Source organism: Cervus canadensis, chromosome 19 (assembly GCF_019320065.1).
Source record: "Cervus canadensis isolate Bull #8, Minnesota chromosome 19, ASM1932006v1, whole genome shotgun sequence".
In the NCBI taxonomy this organism is placed as follows: Eukaryota; Metazoa; Chordata; class Mammalia; order Artiodactyla; family Cervidae; genus Cervus; species Cervus canadensis.
Window position 1 is genome coordinate 28,232,913 of NC_057404.1, and position 16,427 is coordinate 28,249,339.

Below are 16,427 nucleotides of genomic sequence, written 5' to 3' on the forward strand. Positions count from 1 at the left end.
TCCATGTTTGCTTCTGAAATTTTGAGATTTCACAAATGAAATAGACTTTCAGATGCACATGGCAGTATTCAAATAACTTAGAGATAGCAGGAGGAGTTTGAAGGACAATTATTATGCCTCTTGCTATAAGGAGACATATTTTGATTTGTTTTAACCACGATCTTATTCCTAATATAGGGAAATAAGAGAGATATTTTCATCTCCTGCGTGTCTGACTGGAAGTTTTTTAAGGGAAAGGTAATATATATTATAATAAATTTAAAATTTTGCTAACATTCTGTAAAAATAGCATGGTTACTATGATTAATATTAATAATACTGTATTGTTTATTTGAAAGTTGGCTAAGAGAATTGTGGCTCAGCTGGTAAAGAATCCACCTGCAATGTGGGAGACCTGGGTTTGATCCCTGGGTTGGGAAGATCCCCTGGAGACGGGACAGGCTACCTACTCCAGTATTCTGGCCTGGAGAATTCCATGGACTGTACAGTACATAGGGTTGCAAACAGTCGGACACGACTGAGCGACTTTCCTTCCTTCCTTACTTAAGAGAATAGATCTTAAAAGTTCTCATCACAAGGAAAAAGTTTGTAACTGTGTAGTGATTGTTTCACAATATATGCTCTACATATATCAATGCACTATGTTGTACACACCTGAAACTAATATAATGTTATGTTTAAATTATGTCTCATTTAAAAAACTGTGAAAGATTATAAAGAAAATTGTTTGAGGGTAAAATAATATCTCATTTAAAAAATCACCTTTTTCCCTACAAAAGCACATATATGTTTGCTGTAGAAAATGTAAAAAAAAAGACACGAAACAGCAACAAAAATGAAAATCAGCCAAAATTCAGCACTTACACATAATAGCTAGAGTTTGTATAAATATCTTTTTCTATGCAAATGTGTTCTTACAAAAAATGGTATTGTTTTATATATTTCTTTATATTTAATGTTTTGTCCACTTTCTGTTTTATTCAATTTTTGTAATAGTCAATATTTCTCCATAACATTATTTTCATGGTTTCCAGGTATTCCATGGGAATGACATACCTTAATTTATTTGTTTCTTTATTTCTGGATACTTAGGTTTCTTTGAATTTTTAAGTATATGAAAACATGACTTTGTACTTCTTTTCCTAAATATTGATATAATATTTATTTAAAAGAATTTGTCTCTTTTCAGACACTAAATATATTATTTCCCAAAGACTGTGTCTGTTTTTAGATAATATATTCAGTCCAGTATAATTCTTGGGCTAAGATAGTCATTTCATTAGTAATTTTCTATTGGATTACTACAGATTTACTGCTTGGAAACCCCTTTTTTGGTTCCTGTTTCTGGTTCATGAAACTGGGAAACAAGAAAAACTTTTATCTTTTATCTTTGGCTGTGTTTTTTTCCTTTACTGGAAAATAAATATTTATTGATTACTCATTTAAGGTAAGGCAGTATCTGATGTAAAGTCTGATAGCATATATATTGTTAATGCAGACTTGATATTTTTTGGCATTTTAGAAACAATCATATGTTATTGTAAAGGTGAGAAAAAATAATTAAAATGAAGCAAGCTTTAGAATAAACTTTCATCTGGATAAATAATAAAATACTTAATTCTGAAGCATCTTTTTTCATTTACTTACTCAATCTGTCTTTCATTTTATCTTCCTCCCACAGAACAGATGGAGAAATGATATCTATTCATTTGGACTTAAATACAGCAAGGAACACCTTTAAGGAATTAACCCAAAAGGACTGGATTACTAAAACGGTGGTATTCTTCAGATTGTTACTTGGAAAAAGAAAATACACTGAAACATTTTTAAAAGAACTCAAAATTTCAGAAGAAATATCTTGTTTTCACATATTCTCTGAAGCCCTGTGGCTCATATAAATTAAGTTAAACTCCGATAGTACTCAGGAGTTTCCCCACATAGGGTAAATAGATGATATAGTAGGAACATAGGTTACAGATAGTCAAAACAGTTTATCTGTACCACACATGTTTACACGTATATGCACAGACTCCCCTAGAGGAAATGTTTTCAACTCTGGTTTTAGGAAGGTGATTAAAATATTTGCTGAGGCAGTTACACCAGAATAAGAGCAGCATATTATTTGCAGTTATTTTACACTTAAGTATAGAAATGAGAACACCTTTTCTAATGTGACTGTCCCCCTCACAAAGGGCTGTGTGGGTTCTTCTGTGTTTCGTTGCTTTGCTGTTCCTTTTCTCTAGATTCTAGAATGTTCTTATTCTTTCTGTGATTGTTGCTTCTATGTTTCAGCACTGTTATTACTATCTTTAGGCTTCCCACTTGGAGATGCTTCAGATATACTTCCTTTTTAAATATAGCCTTTCCTAATATATAGCTTTTATTAATTTATTTCCCTGTTCTACTATACTGATTGATCTAGGGGTAGTATTATCTGTGTTCTTCCCTCAGTCTGTTTCTTCCTAGGTCTCTGGTTCTTTTCTCTCCCCCACTTTCACTTCTCCTCTCTTTGCTTTTCCCTCCCTCCCCGATTTGGTCTTTCCTTCTGCTTCTGTGGCTCTCATTCTCTTTCTCTCTCCATAGCCACTCATTCTCTCCCTGCTCTCTTGCTCTGTCTTGTCGCAGTCCGCATTCTGTATCTTAGCTGTGAGTTCTCTCTCACACACACTCTTTTCTCTCAAGGGAAGACGAAAAATTTAATTATGTTAACTTTGGTAGAACCACAGCCCAATTAGGAGTCTGAAGTAAAATGGATCCCTAATTAAGCACCTTTATCCAGGACTCTGCAGCACTTAGAAAGATCACCAAAAATAGAAAACCATTTCTGCATTTGTGAAGGGAAGAGCTTGGACCAGTTCATCACTAAGGCTAATATACCTTGGTTGTGCTGAACAGTATCACATACAGTGCAAGCAACATAATCGTGGAGCATCTCCCATTGTTTCAGATGAGATAGTTGGATCAAAAGACCTATAATGTTTCTTTCTATTTTGAGATTTCTGTGATATGAACTCACAGACTTGGCCTTCCTTCATTTATTTAGCGAACAGTTGAATACTGCCATGAGTAGGGCACTGTGGTGGGATTCCTGATGCAGATGAGAGAGACATGCTCCCCATTCTTAGAGGCTCTTAGTTCATGAAGGGAGACAGATAACCTTTGTGCAGATGTCAGTGTGAAGACTGGATGTGTTTTACATTCCACTGTCTTCCCTACTGCCTAGCTTAGAACATAGTGGGTGTATAATAAACATTTTTGGGTGAATGAATTCAGTCATTACTTAGGGCTGTGAATGGTTGGTTCTATTTAGAGTGCTCAAAACAAGGTGCCTGGGGGGAGGGGGAGTGTACCAGGTTCCTACAGGGGAGAGACAAACCAGGCATTCAGGAGGGTGTGCACCAAGGCCTAAGATGTGAAACTCTGTCACTGGCTCCAGAGTTTTGCAGTGGTTCTAAAGGGCTGGGAGGCTTGGGGGTGTGGATGATGAATAGCACAGAGGAAGAGGGAGGCACGGAAATGGGTTACAGTGCAGTAACAGGTGTGCATGAAGATCGAACCTAGTAGAGAGAGCCCAATATGTTTACAATAGATAGTTGTAAGAATTTGTACATTTAGAGATACCATCTGCTGCGACTGCTGCTGCTAAGTCACTTCAGTCGTGTCCGACTCTGTGCGACCCCATAGACGGCAGCCCACCAGGCTCCCCCATCCCTGGGATTCTCCAGGCAAGAATACTGGAGTGGGTTGCCATTTCCTTCTCCAGTGCATGAAAGTGAAAAGTGAAAGTGAAGTCGTTCAGTCATGTCTGACTCTTCGAGACCCCATGGACTGCAGCCTACCAGGCTCCTCCATCCATGGGATTTTCCAGGCAAGAGTACTAGAGTGGGGTGCCATTGCCTTCTCCATACCATTTGCTAGTATCTTCTAATTCAGTGATTGAGCTTTGGAGTCAAAGAACCAGGAGAGATTCTTTCTTAGTACTGTGACCCTGAGTAAGTTAATTTCTCTGACATGCAGAGTTCTCATAAATCGGGGATAATAATATCTATTATACAGAGAAATGACAAGAATAGATGACCTTATATATGTGAATTAGCACAATATCTGGCAAATAATAAAAACCCTGTAAACTAGCTTATCTTAGTGGGCTATTAGGCAAATTATTACTGTTACCTCAGCCCATATAACACATACAAATTCACAATTCCATTTGATTTTTTTCTTCAACTTTTTTCTTCAAATTTCTTCAGATTTTTCTTCAACTTGCATTCTGAATTGGGGAAATTGTAATATTGGAAGAGAGAGAAACTAGAGTTTGGTGGAGAGAGTTTGATGAGAAAGGTGATTCTGTGAGAAGATAACAGGAAACCATATTGATTTTCATTGTAGTTCCTTTTTGTTTTTGTTTTTTAATTTTTGTTTTACTTTGGGAGATTCTGGCATATTCTTCCTCTTTAATAAATGAGGTGTGATAATGGAGCTGGAGGGAAGACTATGGAACTTATTAGGGGGCTGCCTTTTAATTCTAAGTCCATTGTGCATTTAGTACAATCTTGCACATGTGATTTCTTCTTGATCTCCTACATAAACACCAACAATTGGATGGGGAAAACACTTGTCAAATACGTACTCCTAGGTACTTGGGAGGGTAGATGAGATGAATTGTAAATATGGGTTTTAGAAAGATGAAGTGATCATTCCAATTTCATGGTGGAATGAAACTCCAGGTTCCACGCTTTATTTTATTACAGTAACTGCACCCAGTTCCTGCTGTGTTTGACTTGTCTTTTCCCGGATCCTTTTTGACTACAGATAACGTCATGTCTCAGGGATAATCTGCTCAAAAATCTTCCATTTCATTCTCCACACCAAGAAGCGTTAGAAGTTTTCTTCCTTCTCCCAGAATGTCCTGTGATGCATGATAGTAGCAACTGGGAGAGCCTGGTGGTTCCATTTGCAGAGGCTGTTTGTAAAATGAATGACCAGATGTCAGGGGTTCTGGGTAAGATTGATGGTTTACACTTGAAAATACATGACAATCTTCTCAATGGAAACACCTAGCAAAGTTATAGCAAAACTTAGGTAGATAACTGTAAACATATTTATGTTTTTTAGTTTATATTCTTAGCATATAAACATGCTGTAATCATTACTGTGTCATCCAAAATGGATTGTTCTAGTCACTTTTTAGTAATCTTGTAATGATACATGTGTGATTTGGTCACGAGGTCCTTTGCCCGCTACTTTTCATTAAGAAAAACTTCATTCACAGACATTGAAAGACTAGTACAGTGAATCCCAGATACTCTCTGAGAGTCAATAGCAGTTATATTGTGTAAGCATCTCCCTCTTGATGTACAGATTAAGTTTCATTTTTGTTGAACTCTATGAAAGTAAATTGGAGATATTTACCCATATTATTTGCATGCACATCTCGTAAGGATATGGAATCCTGTATTACTATGACTTTGTTATCACACCTAATAAGATTAGACATGATTCCACCATATCACATATCTAGGCCATGTTTAGATTTCTGCACTTGTCTCAAAAAGCATATTGCAGAATTTTTTTTAAAGAAGAGCCTGGGTCAGTTTTTCTGTACAGTGTTTCACATCTAGATTTGTCTGATTGTTTACTCTTCCCAGTGTTCCTAATACACTGGAAGTTAGGTCTAGGGCTTGATTAAACTTTGTTGATGTCTTCGACACAGCATATTCAGCTCAGGGAAAACCTTTCTTATATTTTTCTTAAGTCATGTTGTAAGTGATGAAGTTGTTTAAAGCAGTTTTCTTTTTCACAATGCTGAAAGGTGGTTTTTAAGAGTTAAAAACTCATGCTCAGAGTGGAAAAAGTCATAATCACAAATAGTTCTTTATCTGGTGTTTCATACTGTATGCTATTTCACTGGGGCAAAAAATGTGACTAATTAATTTTGTCTAGCTTCCCCCCCCCACAAATTAATTAGATCAAGTTTGTGGTTCTGTTACTGTTAAGGCATTGTTTGTTTGTTTTTTTTTTTTTTTGAGGACATTAAACTTTCATTTAAACTTAATTCTTTGAGGACATCTAAATTTTCAATTGCAATTGTATTTACTGAAAAGTTTATTACAAATGTGTTTTTATATTGATACCTATAATACATATGAAATACTCTGTTTTAGAAAATATTGACTACTTTTAGAAAATAATTTTGTGACTACTTAAGAAAATATTGACTACTTTTTTGTGTTTAAGAATCCAAGAAACATTACATGCTAACAGTTATCTACCTTTGTATCCCTCAGAGGAATATTGGGCATCTCTGAAAGAATCTGCTTTCATCAATCTGGTCCAGATGTTTAAAAGAGCCATTGTTGCTCAACTGCATTCTTGGACTGAAAGTTCTGAGAATAACTGTCACATTAAAGCTCTCCTAGAAATGTTGAAAAAGCTGTATAGGGTAAGTGCTGATTTAGAAACCCATATATCTTTATTTTGCAATAAGAATTTTCTTGATTTCACCTGGCTTGAATCTTAGACTGTTACAAAGCATGAAGTTGATACTGCTTTTTTAAAATGTTTTTTGTGAAGTCATGCATATAAAGGAGTGTGTATAGTATCTGTGTACAGTTTAAAGACAAGTAGCAAAACAGACATGTGTAACTGCCACCCGTGTTAAAAAAGAAAACATCTCTAGTACTTTGGGAATGCCTGTGTGTCTCTCACAGGTTGTACTTTCTCACCTGAAGGCAACCAGGATCCCGGATTTTCAGTTACTTGTTCCCTTAACACTTCCTTATTGTTTTATAGTTATATGTAACTTTAGACACTATGCTGTTTAATTTTGCTGTTTTCAAAATTTAATATGAATAGAATACACTGCTTACATAGTGTTTCATTTTATAGATTCATCCAGATTAATACATCTGTCTGTATTTCACTCATTTTCTCTCCTGAGTTTATAGTATGTCTGTACCATAAATACCCATTCCAGTATTTTTTTTAATCCAGGCAAAAATTACATGTACTTTATTTTTATTGCTAAATTATGAACTACCATGAATATTTATCTTTTGTGAAACCAAACAGCTTCAAAACAACAGCAGCAGCTTCAAAACATAAAGCTAAAAGTACACAAAGAATAAAGCCAATTTAAATTTTAATTACTAGAAAAACTTTAAAATACTTTTCAACTTTTAGTGTAACAAATAGAAAAAAGAGTGTTTTTTCGAATTTGTCAAGCAAAACATACAAACAGAAAGTGAAAAAACATTGTAGAGAGTATAGTAAATAATTATAAAACAAAATTCCATGTCAAAAAAACCCCAAAGTACTTACTCTAATGTAACTAAGATATGTTGGATTTTATATTATAAAGAGAACATATTTTTTGTTGCTTTGGTTTTTTAAATTTTGAATTTATTTATTTTTTAATTGAAGGATAATTGCTTTACAGAATTGTGTTGGTTTGTGCCAAACATCAACTTGAATCAGCCATAGGTATACATATTCCCCTCCCATTCCAGTATTGATTGATATGTAGTATGTACTGTTTGCAGTTCTATTTGGTGGGGGGAGAGGGTGTCTCCCTAAGAGATATGTATAGTAAGAGGGTTCATCACTAAGAGATATGTATAGTAAAAGATATGTATTGTGTATCAAGTGTTAGTTTTTAGTTTCCATCCCTAATTCTGGAATTGATAGAATTGACTTATGTTGTTCTTTATTGGTAGTGACAGTCTTCCAAAGTGGTTGGACCAGTTTAAATTGTCTCCAGGAGATGATGAGAATTCTCTTGCCCCATGTCTGACTTTAAAATTTGGAAAGTATTTTTAGTACCACATTGAAATGATGGCAAATTATGATTTTCATTGTTTTTCCCTGGTTCTGATGCATTAGAGCATATTTTCATCTTTATAATTGCAGTACTTGTTTCCTCTTCTGTAAAATACTTGTCCTTTTGCTCAATTTAAATATGTTCAAATTTTTCCTGTTGATTATAGGAGTGCTTTTTATTTTGGATACTAGTCCTTTGTCAGTTATATGTGTTGCAAATATCAAGTCCCAGTTTGCAGCTTGTCTTGGTGGTTTTTGATGAACCCACAATCTTAATTTTAATGTAGATGATGCTGTCAATCCATTCCTTTGTAATCTTTACTCCATCTGTTTTGTTTTAAACTTTTCTTTCACTTCAGGGTTTTAAACTATTCACCTTAATCAGGGATCAGCAGGGCTTCCTTTTTGGAAGGGACTAGACAGTAATTATTTTAGGCATTTGTGAAATTTTACAAAGTAAGCAGAGGGCCTGATTTAGCCCTGAGAGCTGCTCCAGATAGTCTTCTAACAGAGATGATCCCTGGGACAAGAGGGAGAATACAAGGAGAGGCTCCTGTACCATATGTCTAATGTATAAAAGGTTAGAAAGCTAGCTGACAACCTGTTGAATGAAATAAAGTATAGTCTATCCTCCCATCTTGACAAATAAACCTTCCTGATGACAGGGGAGGGCTTCGCTGGTGACTCAGATGGTAAAGAATCTGCCTGCAATGTGGGAGACCTAGTTTCGATCCCTGGGTTGGAAAGATCCCCTGGAGGAGGGCGTGCAACCCACTCTAGTATTCTTGCCTGGAGAATCCCCATGGACAGAGGAGCCGGGTGGGCCGCAGTCCATGGGGTTGCAAAGAGTCAGACACGACTGAAGGGAGTAAGCACAGTGTCAGGGGAGGCCAGATTTGAATTTAGAAATACCAGCTCCTTGCAGAGTTCTGCACTGAGAGCAAAGGTGCCAATGAACCCTCCCCCTGGCCCATCCCGGGGCCTCTGCCCTGCTTTTCCTACCTGGGCTTTATCCCACACCAGGGGCGTCCCATGGCCATGTGTGCGCCCCTCACCTCCTGTCTCTGTTCTGTCCCCACCTTCAGCAGCAGCCCTGGTGCGCGGGAGCGTTGGGGTGTGCTCACCTGTGACTTCCACACCCTAGAGAGCAAGTGGAGGGAGAGGCCTGTGCAGGTCCTGGGGCTCTTGGAGCCATTTGAGCAGGGACTTAGATCTTGGGTTCTCGAGCTCAGTGTAGATGGGAATATGTGGGCTGCAGAGACACAGCCCTTGGCCCAGCATACCCCTTGGGGGAAGGGGATTGGCTGGAGAAAGGCCAGAGCAAAGACCTTTAAATCAGAGACCCAGGGCAGAGGTCAGTCTTGTCCAGGTCTGAAGGGAGTATTGCAGTTAGCTTTGCCTTTCACAGTTTGCTGTTTAAACCAATTGAAAATTTATTTTCACTATTTTCCATTTGTAAATAATTACCTAGCACCACTTAACTGAAATCCTCTCCTTTCTACACTGATAGGAGATGTAAACTGTCATAAAGCAAGTTTCTGTGTGTGAGATTCATTTCCAGGCTCTCTTCTGCACTGTTAGTCGTTTTATGTGGCTCTGTATTGTTTATATTTTTCTAAAAGAAATACTCTTACCTTGTTCTTAAACTGAATCTTGGCTATTTTTGGCATTTGGCTCTTCCATATCAATTTCATTCATTTATTTATTTTTAAATATTTATTTATTTGGTGGTATCGGATCTTAGTTGGAGCATGTGAATGGTTAGTTACAACATGTGGTATCTAATTCCCAAACTAGGGATTAAAAGTAAGTAGAAGTTTATCATCATACCATCAATTTCTACTATTAAATCACAGGTATTCTTTATGCTCCTGAAAGTTGAGGGCTTTGGCAATGAGGTAATTGAATAGAACTAAATTCTGGTCATTAAAGTATCTTTAACTTGCTATTTATTCTGGTAGTCTAATTGATAGCCATTAAGCAAAATTGTCTTTATGTATAAAACTTTCTCACAGGTCATATTTTATTTAAGGTAAACAAGACTAAATGTCAACTACCTGAAAATATCTTTGAAATAAATGAACTCGCACAGCGGCTTGATTTTTATGTAGATGCATATAGAAGGTCCTCCTGGAAAGTGAACTCAGTAAGTATGGCGTATTTAAAGAGGGTATTGATCATTGGTAAGTTAATATAGGCACTTGTGCTTTAACTTTGTACGAATTTCCAAAAATTCTTAACACTCTGCAAAATTGCCCAATAGAAATAGTAGGGCTTATGAGAAAAACAAGGCATGCCCCTCAAAACCTCTGCAATTTTGTAGCCAGAACTATGATAGAAAAGTGCCTGCTACCTGGGGAGATAGCTCAGATCACATGGAGAGTGCCATGAGAAGATAAAAAATGCACAAAAACCTAAGGATAGAAATCTATCCACAGGCTAATTAGAGGACCAGTGGTACTGAGATAACAGGTGAGGGTGGAGCTTTGCTTTTAAGGTGGGCATAGGAGGCAGGTGACTCACCAGGGGCCAATAGTATAAGGCTGTAACTTTGGTGAGGGTTCCCTGAGTGTTAGTACTTACTCCTTTTTTATTAAAATAAAGCTAAAGAGCTCTGGCTGCCAGTTCAGCAGCTAATCTATTTTTTCTCCTTTTCTCTGAAGATTCTCATTCTACTAGCACGTTGTCCTTTGCCTGGCAAAAATCAGGTCTGAGCTAACCAGTTTTCTATATTACATCACTCCCCTATTTACTAAATACATGTAAACTAATTCACATTTCAGAAATAAAGGTAGGAGCAGAACAGACTTTTTGGGAAAGTGTCTGGAGTTCATAATTAATGGTGAAATTAAATGAGCACTGAAAATACTAGGTTTATGTACCTTTCATTGATACATAAAACATTTTCTTAGAATTGTATATATCCTAGCACCACTGGCCAACATTTTGGATTGCTTTGGCTCTAAGTATTGAGACCTGAAACCATCAGGGATTTAAGGCTAAGAAGTAAGGTGTAAGATTTCTCTGTCCTTTCATTTATCAAAATTGTTGTCATTTCCATTTTTAGGACATTTCAGTAGACGTCCAGTATCCTGTCATATTCAGTCGTTTTCCATTTATCTTTAATATTCTGTCAAAAATAAAACTACTGTATGCAGACTCACTTTTAAAAATACAGGTATGTGTGCTTATTTCTTTTGTCTTTGTTAGCAAATCAAATGATGAGTATCTTTTTCAGTGCACAATGGCTGGGTGATAAGGGAGCGACCCAGTAGTGAAATCAATGGTGGTCATAGCATTCACGGAGCTTATACTATAATAAAGAAGGCAAGAGAGACCGTCATAATTTAGGTTGGGTTGGCCTTGAGACGTATTAGGGCCTCATTAATAAAGGATAGCGCTTGGGCCTAGGTACAGGGCTTTTATCTTGAGAATAGTGCCAGTAGTCTTCTGAATGGTGCTCAGAGAGGCAAGGCAGATGTGGATTTGATTGGGATTAACAATATATGTAGGAAGGTCCAATCTAATGGGAAAACATAGTAGTGGGAATGGAAGTGCTGGAGGAGTCTTGAAATTCAGATGCAAATAAATGACTGTGTGCTAAGTCATTTTAGTCATGTCCAACTCTTTGTGACCCTATGGATTGTAACCTACCAGGCTCCTCTGTCCATGGGATTCTCCAGGCAAGAATACTGGAGTGGGTCACCATTTCCTACTCCAGGGGATCTTCTCAACCCAGGGATTGAACCTGCATCTCTGACGTCTCCTGGATTGGCAGGCGGGTTCTTTACCATTGAGCCACAGTCAGACAAAATAAATAAACAGCTAGTACTCTGTGATTGTGCCATAATAAACTTTTGTAAAAAGTGTTTCCTTTTCACACGTACTTACTGTCAACTGGCTTGGTTCTGTTTGTCAGCATATCCAGCAAAGTGGTTTTGAACTTAAAATTGAACAATTGAGACAGCCTCAGAAAATATACCTCATTGCATTTTTTATAAGGGCTAAATTTGTTAATATAGGTAAAGTATTTAGAACAATGCCTTGCACAAAGTGCTAAAAGTAACTTTTATCCTTGTATATGCATCTGTATATGTATATGCGCCTGTATATGTATATGCATGAATAATATTTAAATATATGTCATAAAACTAGATACTTTTACATAATACAGTTACCATAATAAAAATAGGAAGTTGATGTAATAGTTACAAGTAAGATCATTGATGAAATATTTAAAAAAGAATATTGGAAGGAAAAAAGATAAAAGAACTTTATTTTGCTTCAACTCTAACTCTTCTCTCTTGGTTTTAAACAAGTTTCCAGTAATTATTTTATGGAACTGGCATTTGCTTCCTCTCTGTTTTGCCAAGAGACACAGATGTTATCCCAAATTGTCATTTGGTTCCAAATGGACAGTCTGTATGTCAGTCTGTGAGTCTCTCTCTCTCTCTCATGTTGACTTCCTAGATTATCTGTCCCCTAAAATCAGTCTGAATTTTCCCCCTAAAAAGGGTATCTTTAGAGAGGTCTCTCATCCTCCAGCTAGCTTCTCTTTTAAACGTCTGAACTTCTCATCCCGATGAGAGTATTAGGTTTCAGCTTACTGCTTCAGGCTCCTTAGTCAGGCTAAAGACTGATGGTCTTTAGCTTGGTCACTGAAGTGTTCATATTTGTGTTTACAGCAGGGGTGCCCAATCCCCAGGCTGCAGAACGATACTGGCCTGTGGTCTGTTAGGAACCGGGCTGCACAGCGCAGCAGGTGAGCAGCCAGCAAGCAAGGGAAGCTTTATCTGGCATTTCTCATCGCTCACATTACTGCCTGAGCCATCCCCCCCACCCCCGGTCTGTGAAAAAATTGTCTTCCATGAAACTGGTTCATGGTGCCAAAATGGTTAAGGACCACTGATTTACATGGTACAGTGGTCCAGAGGATCCTGCAGTTGGTCACGTTCCTGCTCACCCAAGTTGATCCTACAAAGCTTTTCATTCCCTACGGCTCATGTATCTTTTGCTCTCAGGGGTGAATGCTGAATATATAGCCTGTCTTCAGTGGTGTATAGGCTTCCCTGATAGGTCAGTTGGTAAAGAATCCTCCTGCAGTGCAGGAGATCTCATTCAATTCCTGGGTCAGGAAGATCCACTGGAAGAGGGATAGGCTACCAACTCCAGTATTCTTGGGATTCCCTTATGGCTCAGCTGATAAAGAATCCGCCTGCAATGTGGGAGACCTGGGTTCGATCCTTGATTTGGGAAGATCCCCTGGAGAAGGGAAAGGCTACCCACTCCAGTATTCTGGCCTGGAAAATTCCATGGACTGTATAGTCATGTGGTGTATATAGTCAGTGGAGTATTTGGAGCTCTTATCCTAAATATTTGTGACATGTGCTTATAATAAACTGAGTTGGTTTATTCCACTTTGAAAATTTCTACTTAGAGTCAATGGTGAAATGAAATGAAACATTTTTCTTTTTCCAGGAGAAGAAATTTCGAGCTTGTATGAGGTTGGCTGGCATTGTGGACCAAGAAGGGTCTGCATTATCTTTACTGCCCACCTTTAATCTGATAGTCAGAAGGAGTCACTTGATTGAGGATGTTTTTGATCAGCTAAATCAATTTGAAAATGAAGATCTGAGGAGGGAGTTGATGGTAAAGTATAATTCTTACTTAATATTTTTGCTGCTGAGAGAAGGAAAACGTAAAAGAACATAACAATGGGCCTTACAGAGAGGGAACTACCTCTCTTTTACGCTGGAGTTGTCTGTATTGGAGTTCCCCTAATTTTCCTCAGTTACCTGTGAATTCCAGGTGAGAAGCTGCCATTGTGCTCTGGCTAAGGAGCAGCAGGTGAAATGGTTGTCCTCTCCAGTACTAGCCCTAAGGTATTCATTTCCTTTTTGAGGCCTGACCAAGCCTGGCTGGTCATCACCTTTTAAAGGTTCCAGTGAGATGGGGTTGACACAGAGGAGAATTGAGAGTTTTGTTTCTGCTTTCCTACAAGAACCCAGATTGCTTTGTTGAGGAGAGAACATTCTCTCTATTGATTACATAGTTTCCTGAGGGTATAACTGTAGGTATCCCCATGTCCTGAACATTAATGATCCTTGGTTTAGTTACTGTGTAACTTGTCTTACTAATAGATACCTGACATAGAATGATAATAACTAGAAGATCTAATGAATGTTTTCCTTATGCCAGGAACTATTATAAAAGCTTTACACCTACTTGTGTAACCCTTTCAACCACACTGTGTACAAGGTTCTGTTTTTTCTTCCTGTTACAGATGGGAAAACTGAGGTATAAACTATTAGATAACTTATCCCAGAGTGAAACAACTGATAAGTATCAGAGCCAGGATTTGAGCCCAACAATCAGGTTTTAGGGGCTTCCTTGGTGACTCCGATGGTAAAGAATCTGCCTGCATTGCAGGAGACCTGGGTTTGATCCCTGGGTTGGGAAGATCTCCTGGAGAAGGGAAAGGCCACCCACTCTAGTATTCTTGCCTGGAGAATTCCATGGACAGAGGCTACAGTCCATGGGGTCTAAAAGAGTCAGACAAGATTGAGAGACTAACACACACAAACACACATCAGGCTCTGGACTTTCCACTTAATCAAAACAAGTGAAGACTTTTCTGATAATATTTATTAGAATGGTTTGATGGGAGATGTTAATTTATCACTTGTCCTACTCAGATTAAAGAATGATTGACTTGACCAAAGCTCAAGATACTATTTTAAAAATATGGAGTTTGCAGTTAGAGTTGGCATTCTAAATATTTTTGCACATAGATAATTTTTAAAAACCTGGTAAATCCATTATATGATTCTAACCTGTGTTAGCCAGCCAGTCCACTCAGTTATTTTAATTTTCATTCATCCATTTTTAAAATTTAGGTGACATTTGATAAGTAACTACCATTTTCCAGACTCTGTGAGGGATTTTACTTGTGTTATCCCATTTAATCTTTCTGATGATCTTGTGGGAAAATAGGCTTTGTGAAATTAAGGAGCTTCCCCATATAAAGGGGCAGGGTAAGAGGAAGAAGTGAAATTAAGGAGCTTGCCCATATAAAGGGGCAGGGTAAGAGGAAGAACAGAGGTCCCAGCATAGAGCTGCAGGAATCTTTGGTATTAAAGCAACTTGAAAAAGAAGAGAGAAATAAAAACTTAAATAGTGCTTCATAAGAGAAAGCTAGGGGGAAAAAAGAATGTGAAGAAAGAGGACATGGTTCAGAAGTGTAAAATGAGTTTGGTGAAATCAAGATGAGACAGAAGAAACTCAAGTCCTTAGAATTGGGAGTTCATGGGTTCGTAGGCCTCTTGGAGAGAAGCACTTAAGTAGAGAAACATTTTTAGAAGTTGCTGTACATTAATCTCCAAATACTTGGGTCTACAAATAATTATTAAGTGAGATTTAATACATAGCAATACAGAGCTCTGGAAGTGATGCATTATTTCCTGGGTATTTTTAGGTTTCATTTAGTGGAGAAATTGGATATGATTTTGGAGGAGTCAGGGCAGAGTTTTTCTACTGTCTCTTTCAAGAAATGACCCGGCCAGAATATGGAATGTTCACATATCCTGAAGAGGCTTCCTACATGTGGTTTCCTGTCAGGGTAAGTCCTCTTTTCTTGGCGTAAGTATTTCTTGAGAGAAAAGGTGTGGGGATATACCATAGAAAATTAGGTTGTCTAGACTGTTTTATTTTAGGAGAACTGTTGCTATAATTATGGAGATAAATTTTAATTTTAAAAGGTGATTATTTTTTTCTTTAAACTGGGGTCCTCTTTCCCCAGATTTTCAAGTCCACACAGGGGAACTTCAGCAATATGTGTTTTTGACCATTTATAGAATGTATAGGTAAAAATGAGCCCTTCCTTTCTTAGGCATTCATTCTTTGTTTTAGTTCTTTTTCTTCAATGAATTTAAAGACAAAGGCTATGAATATTGGAGTGGGTTGCTATCAGGGGATTTTCCTGACCCAGGGATCCAACTCAGGTCTCCTGCATTGCAGGCAGACTCTTTACCCTGAGCCACCAGGGAATCCCATTAGCACCTCTCTGAGTAGGAAATGACAGCCCACTCCAATATTCTTGCCTTCCATGGACAGAGGGGCGTGGCAGGCTACAGTCCAGGGGGTTGCAAAGAGTCAGACACGACCTGACTGCCTGCCTGAGCACACACACATGCAGTTAAGATCTGGGCTTCCCTGGCGTCTCAGTGGTAAAGAATCCGCCTGCCAAGCAGAAGACTAGGGTTCAATCCCTGGGTTGGGAAGATCCCCTGAAGAAGGAAATGGCAAACCACTCCAATATTTTTGCCTAGGAAATCCCATGGACAGAAGAGCCTGGCAGGGATCAGATAAGAGTCAGACATGACTTTGAGATTAAACCACCACCACCACCAATTAAGATCCTACTACCTTAGCAAATTTGATGATTATAATGCAGTGTTGTTGCAGGTACCTAGTGGCTCAGATGGTAAAGAATCTGCCTGCAATTTGGGACACCCAGGTTCAATCCCTGGGTAGGAAAGATCCCCTGGAGAAGGAAATGACAACCCACTCCAGTATTCTTGCGTGGGAAATCCCATGGACAGAGGAGCCTG

General features: G+C 38.0%; 1 protein-coding gene across 1 annotated transcript in view; it reads left to right on the forward strand.

Moving 5' to 3' along the window:
- HERC5 (HECT and RLD domain containing E3 ubiquitin protein ligase 5) overlaps positions 1–16,427 on the forward strand; it is a 46,943-nt gene that overhangs the window by 13,757 nt on the left and 16,759 nt on the right. The window contains exons 10-17 of the mRNA XM_043438169.1: positions 178–237; positions 1,682–1,775; positions 4,813–5,002; positions 6,288–6,442; positions 9,851–9,964; positions 10,886–10,996; positions 13,297–13,467; positions 15,293–15,436. Coding sequence (XP_043294104.1) covers positions 178–237; positions 1,682–1,775; positions 4,813–5,002; positions 6,288–6,442; positions 9,851–9,964; positions 10,886–10,996; positions 13,297–13,467; positions 15,293–15,436 — 1,039 coding nt within the window. The remainder of the gene's footprint in view (positions 1–177; positions 238–1,681; positions 1,776–4,812; positions 5,003–6,287; positions 6,443–9,850; positions 9,965–10,885; positions 10,997–13,296; positions 13,468–15,292; positions 15,437–16,427) is intronic.